The sequence below is a fragment of the Mchenga conophoros genome, linkage group LG22 (genome assembly GCF_057382185.1).
Source record: "Mchenga conophoros isolate Kocher_MC1m ecotype Shallow Benthic linkage group LG22, M_conophoros_male_GT1.1, whole genome shotgun sequence".
Taxonomy (NCBI): domain Eukaryota; kingdom Metazoa; phylum Chordata; class Actinopteri; order Cichliformes; family Cichlidae; genus Mchenga; species Mchenga conophoros.
In genome coordinates this window covers 19,068,909-19,074,754 of record NC_140546.1, presented here as the reverse complement: position 1 = coordinate 19,074,754, position 5,846 = coordinate 19,068,909, and the positions used below count along the sequence as shown (strand labels likewise).

The 5,846-nt window shown below is 45.2% G+C and overlaps 1 protein-coding gene across 1 annotated transcript; it reads right to left on the bottom strand.

The window, feature by feature from the left end:
- Nucleotides 1–1,413: 1,413 nt before the first annotated feature.
- On the bottom strand, nt 1,414–4,119 carry hey1 (hes-related family bHLH transcription factor with YRPW motif 1). Its single transcript, XM_085263143.1, has 5 exons — nt 3,936–4,119; nt 3,742–3,817; nt 3,569–3,652; nt 3,372–3,453; nt 1,414–3,174 (listed from the first exon to the last, which is right to left on the bottom strand). Exons 1-5 carry the CDS (start codon nt 4,019–4,021, stop codon nt 2,507–2,509), a joined length of 996 nt encoding a protein of 331 aa, XP_085119269.1. The 5' UTR covers nt 4,022–4,119; the 3' UTR covers nt 1,414–2,506.
- Nucleotides 4,120–5,846: the final 1,727 nt, after the last annotated feature.

The following is a 5,846-nucleotide window of genomic DNA, read 5'->3' as shown; positions in this document are numbered from 1 at the left end:
AAGTCATAAACATAGATAAAACATTACAGATTAGATGGTACCTAACTACACATAAAATCATGAAGAAAGAAAAAATCACAGCCTCTAATGATGAATTTGATTGAGCGCCTTTTGTTTTTTTAATAACTGTCTGCAGATTTTGAGTTAACGTTGTTATTTGATCACAAAAAAGCATAAAGTGAAAATCTGACATCAGCCCCAGTTATAAAAGGAAAGTGAGAATAATGAAGGCCGTATTTGCACATTAGCTTTTCCTGCTATGACAAGTAGAAGGGCAGTTTACGAGGCTTTAATTTGAGTTGTATGGTTCCAACTTGTTTATTATACATGACCAGCTTTTTAAAACGTTCATCAAGATTATATGGAGACATAGAAGTACAGCATAAATGCCTGTGCATTTCCATTACATCTATAGAGAGTGTTTATACTCTTATCTGTTTGTACTATTATCTGCTCTAAAACATTTTTAAAATAAACTTTGAAAATGTACTTTTTCAGTGGATTAATATAACAAGAAAACATTCTAATGCTATTAGAATAATGTGCATTTTTGCTGTATTGCTTTAACCTAAAAAATATAAGATTTCATTACGCATAATAGGTTTCCTTAACTTCTTTCAGTCCTTTTCCTTGTGAAATATTCCCATTTTGCTGTGATTAACAAAACATCCTTTGCCCGCGACGACTTGAAGCACCACTTATGACCAGTTGAGGGCGACAAAAGACAAGCTGTCTTCGCTCCACTTCACTGATCTTGCCTTTCGGCTGCACAGAGAGGCTTACATCACTACCTGGCTCTGCATCATCATCAGGAAATGAAAGGAGGATGACTAGACAGAAGCGGAGAGAGGCGACAGCAAAGAAATAAAAGAGTCAGAGTTACGCAGGCGACCGGGCCGACTATTTGGGCCACTGTGCTGAGAACAGAAGGTGCAGCTGGTGCAAGCTGAAATGATGGCAAAGAGACAAAAACCTTTGATGCACACTTCCTTTCTCACAGGTTCCTGCTCCCTCTCTCCTTTGACTCTGCCACCCCTCCCATTGCTTTCTTCGCCCTTTTCTCTTCATCTGCTACCCAATACTCCATCCCTCCTTACTTTCCTCCTTCATCCTCTTCCAACCTTTCCTCCCTCCTTTTTCCCTCCTCTAGTTCCCACGGAGCACATGGGGCCAGGCAGGCTGCTATTGTCCAGGATATCCCCTCCTTGTTAATGGTTTCCTGTGCACACACAGAGGACTGCTGAGAGAAACAAGCAGCCTCATCTGATACCAGGCGTCGCCATGTACTGCACACACACACACACACAAACAACTGGAGGCATCAACAAGCAAACACACGTACCATACCACACCAAAGCACATTCACACCGCAATGAATAAAATCCCAGCACACTTGAACAAATACGCAGGTGATTTATCAGAACTCTTTTTTTATTGCAAGGAACTTGTCGTTACCACCAGCAAGACCTTTGAAAAGCAGGCAAATCTGATTTGTCAGCGCTTGCTTGTGTTTTGTACAACCATGAAATGCACACAGTCACAGTGAGGTTTGCTAGGAGACACCAAAACATCACCTGGAAATAAAGCAATTGCATTTAGAAATCTGTCTACAGGCTTTGGAAATGTAATGATGTTATTTACTTTTTATTTACTACAACTGTTCTTACAGACGGAGATGAGCTTCCTGTTGGTAACTTCTGACTCTAAACGCTGATGCAAAAAAACTTTTGAGACTAGGTGATAAGAAGAAAAAAAACAGCCTAACATCTTTTACATTAGGAAGAAGCAGGAACTTTGCTATAGCTGTTAAAAAGCTGTTAATCAGTTGATTGTTAAGGACAGGATTTACTGTAGAGAGGAAGTTTAAGTTGAGGGAAGCGAGTTTAAATAACAACGCTTTACATGAACACTGGAGGCTGTGGGTAAATCACATTTAGCTTTGTTTTAACCAAGCTGGTAGCTGACGTCTGCTCCCACTATCAGTCAGACGAGCACCTGGTTTTGGTTATTCCACCCCATAAAATGTTGTAAATAGGGGGTGACTCTCAATCCCCTGTAACTGTGGTACCAACACCCGAGTTCCAGGGTGAAAGTGTCCCCCCCCCTTTCACCCAGGAACTCGACAGGCTGCTTGACCATCTGGAAAAGCCATTCCTGATAGACTGACTACAGTGGGTGAAACTTCTAAAAGGGGTGGGCAGGAACAGAGATCAATCAACATAGTAAATCACACTTGTTGCCTTTTAGTCACGGTCTCCCTCGTCACTGATTTTTTCTTCTCTTCTATACAAAGAACAACAACAAAAAAAAAAAAAACATTACAGATGATTAAAAAAAAAAAGAACTATAACTAGGTATATCCTCTGTGGGATGTCATCATCATCATCATCACCATCATAGAAAAAAATAGCACTTTCTTAGCAGGAAAATAAAGAATTTGAGTCCTTGAGTCCAGCTCAGCTGGGAAGTGAGTCGAGTCTGTGCGCAGATTGAGTTTTCATTTTAGTCAGAAAGCTCCTATCTCCATACCCCAGGGTCTGTAGGGTTTGGCCACGCCGGAGTTCTGGGTCGGGGGGCTGATGGCAGTAGTGGGTGAGATGAGGGGGAAGGTGCTGAAGGTGAAGGGGAACGCCGAGAGAGAGGAGAGGAGTGGAGGGGAGAGCTTGGAGGCCGACGAGGGGACCAGAGCAGGATGCAGGACGGTGGTGGGAGCGGCAGTGGTGGAGGGAATCCTGATCGGACCTTGATCGGAGTGTGGGGTGACGCTGCCGCTGCGCCTGCCCGGGATGTGAGTCTCTGCAACCAGCGCGGAGGATGACGGCGAGGAGGAGGACGGCGATGAATTGGAGGTGGATGACAGAGGAGTTTGTGGGCTGCTGGTGGTGCTGCGGGGTAGAGGCGCCAGCGGTGCACCCTGTTGGTGCTGGAGGAGGAGGGGGTGTGCGAGGTGGGCAGCGGGGGATCCGAAAGCAGAACCCCACGCCAGGTGACTCAGGCCGGAGTGAGCCTCACGCTGACTGGCGTAGTTGTTGAGGTGAGAGACTAGACGGATCCGCAGAGGGTCTGCGCTGTCCAAGCCTTCGATTATGCTCAGATAACGAGCCGTCTCAGCCAGGCACTCCCTGAAACCCAAACCACGGTAGTCCATCGCGAGGGCGTGGGCGTCAAAGTAACCTGAAGAAGACAGTAAATTAGATTCTATAACCGCCAACTCCTCTGAACTTTAAAAAAGAAACCGTTATGAACCATTGAGCCCTTGCTTTTGGGATAATGACATATCAGTCACACAAAAAGAGACTACTTCCACTGCTGATCTGGTCAGACCAGCTATGTGTGTCTCATTTAAACATGTTTAAAATTAATAAGTGTACCTTTGCCTCCAGCAGCATGAAGCATCTTCAGATGATCAACAGTCATCTGCAAAATCTCTGCTTTCTCCAGCTTGGCTGAACCCTTCAGGGAGGAAAGAAAATGGAAAAGATAAGATTTTAACAATCCAACAGATTTTAGGTAAACAGTGAGCTTTCCTGAGTGTTAACTGCTCATTAGGCTGGGAGACTTCGCGTACTTGTTTCTCGTAGGCGCTGGGAACCAGCCTGCGGAGCTCGCTGAGGCTGTTATTGATTCTGTCACGGCGTCGCTTCTCAATAATCTGAGAAAAGATCATTAAAGATTAGAGATGAGACCTGCTAAATGTGACATTTGGTGACAAACAAGGTCAAGAAAGATAAATTCACTTACTCCTCGACGCCTTTTCCTCGCCTGCACCTGAGTGGATGTTGAGGGAGACATGGAGCCGAGAGGGGAGCTCATATTCCTGAAAGAAGGTGGAACGGGGAGGTTTGGTCAATATCCGCACAGTAAAGTTTTACAGAGATATTCACAAACTTGAACCACTTCAGAGGAAGGAAACACTTCAGGGCCAAATGACTTACCCATTCTCATCTGCGCTCTCCTTCTCCACTTCAATAGTTTCATCCAGCTCGCTGTCCGAGGAGCTAAAATCGTGATTCCTCTTCATTTTGATTCGTGCGCAGTAGTTCCTTCAGTGCGTCAGCTTTGTGAGCCAAACTCGCTTCTGCCCAGGTTTGCCCGGAGCGCCTCTGTTTGAAGCGCTCAGCTTTCCCACGGTGTCATTTCAACGGTGCTGTCGGGCAACGGGGGCGGTGACCCGCGCCAAATCAGCCAATCACAAAGCTGTCTCGGGTTTGAAAGACAGCAGTTAGCCCAAGCACGTCTTCGTGCGCTTTGAGGGCTGGGGGAGAGTTAAGATCTCCCACTCTGAGGCTGTTTCGATGCCCTGAAAAACCTTCAATACTTTTCACCTGTAACGGAAGCTTATGTAAAAAAGAGCGGTGGGTCATGACTTATGAGCGTTTGCAAATTATGAGTACATTTTAATGACCATGACTGCGACTTTTACTTTTCACAATAAACAAAACTTTAAACCTTTTATGTATTTTAAAAATTTTATCTATTTAATTAATTTTTGAAGTTTAGTGATGTAAATGTGCCTGTGAACGTCTGTTGTTTAAGTGTGCTATATAGGCTATAAATTAAACAGACGTGACTGACAACATAAAAAGATTCAGATATTTTTCATAGTGCATGTTTGGGATATATTTTATATCGCAGAACAGTTCAGTCTGCTAAATATTGAAGATTTGGGCCGACCTGCCCTGGGACTACAGATGGAAATCAGCAGTTTAGTTATAATCTTTACATTTAATATGTTTGTTACACTGATGTCCATTAACACACGTTGTTCCTGTTGAATCGATTTAATAATATTTTTCTTTAAGACCACAGACAGCCTTTGTTACCACTTTATGTTCCCCTTCTTAAATACTTTCATGCTTTTTTCTTTTCATTCGGCGTCTTTTTTCTGAAATCACAGCTGAGTTTTTAAAGAAAAACAGGTTTCACGACGTGATTTGGGATTTTTTCCCCCCCTCAATTTCAGAGTGACTGATCTTGGCAAACACGGAGGATCTTTGGAGAAACTTTGACATCGGTCCAATGGACTTTCGGTCCATGACTGTCCACCCCCCGCCCCCAACCACCCTGCTCCCGCGAGTCCGCCCCCTCCTCCCCCGTGTGTGTCCCCGGTGGTGATGAGGAGTGGCTGGCCGGCTGTCAGCACGCGCTGGCCGTGGGAAAGTTCCCTAACCGGCGCTGATAACCAATCAGAGGCCGACGGCCGGCTCCAGCGCTGGAATGAATGGAGCAATTGGTCGGGGCGACGGGCGGTCTGCGAGCGAGCGTGTGAACCTGTAATCCAATACTAACTCAGCCCGGGAGGAGAGACAGGGAGCGCTGCCGCAACCAGAGGAAGCCACCAAGTCTAATCTTACCCCACAGAGAGACCTCATGCACGGTAAAGACTCCGTGGGCACTTCAAGGGCTTGTGAGAGCAGTCAGCGAGAGGCCCGTAATGCAATCAAAGCGGTTTGTCCGCTCTCCCTGGAGTTTCCATATCATCACCAGCGCACGACTGATGGCTCCTATAATGGTCACACTCCCCAAATAATTTGACAAGAGCTGCTGCTGTGTGTTTGTATATGCGTGCAGCACTCATGTAATGCATATGGAGCTGGAGCCCCTCAGGCGACGGTCTCCTGCAGGGACCGGTCTGCGGCATATTTAAACAACAGTGCGGTGTTTTAAAGAATAGTGCACAGTGATAGACATGAAAAACGCCTGAATCATTAACAGTATATAAGTAATCATCTCTCTCATAGGCTGCAGTGGCTTTTCACTTCTATTTCATTTCATTTGAGGAACATATTAAAGCCAAATTTTACTCCACGGTTTTATTGTTGTTCACATTTAACACCTCTTTCTAA

What these genes read in the sequence shown, in the direction of transcription:
- hey1 (XM_085263143.1), bottom strand. Translation starts at nt 4,021, where the DNA reads ATGAAGAGGAATCACGATTTTAGCTCCTCGGACAGCGAGCTGGATGAA. An exon ending in GAGAGCGCAGATGAGAATGG is followed by an intron (nt 3,818 to 3,935) that starts GTAAGTCATTTG and finishes ACCTTCTTTCAG; the next exon opens with GAATATGAGCTCCCCTCTCG. An exon ending in CCAGCGCCTACGAGAAACAA is followed by an intron (nt 3,454 to 3,568) that starts GTACGCGAAGTC and finishes TCCTCCCTGAAG; the next exon opens with GGTTCAGCCAAGCTGGAGAA.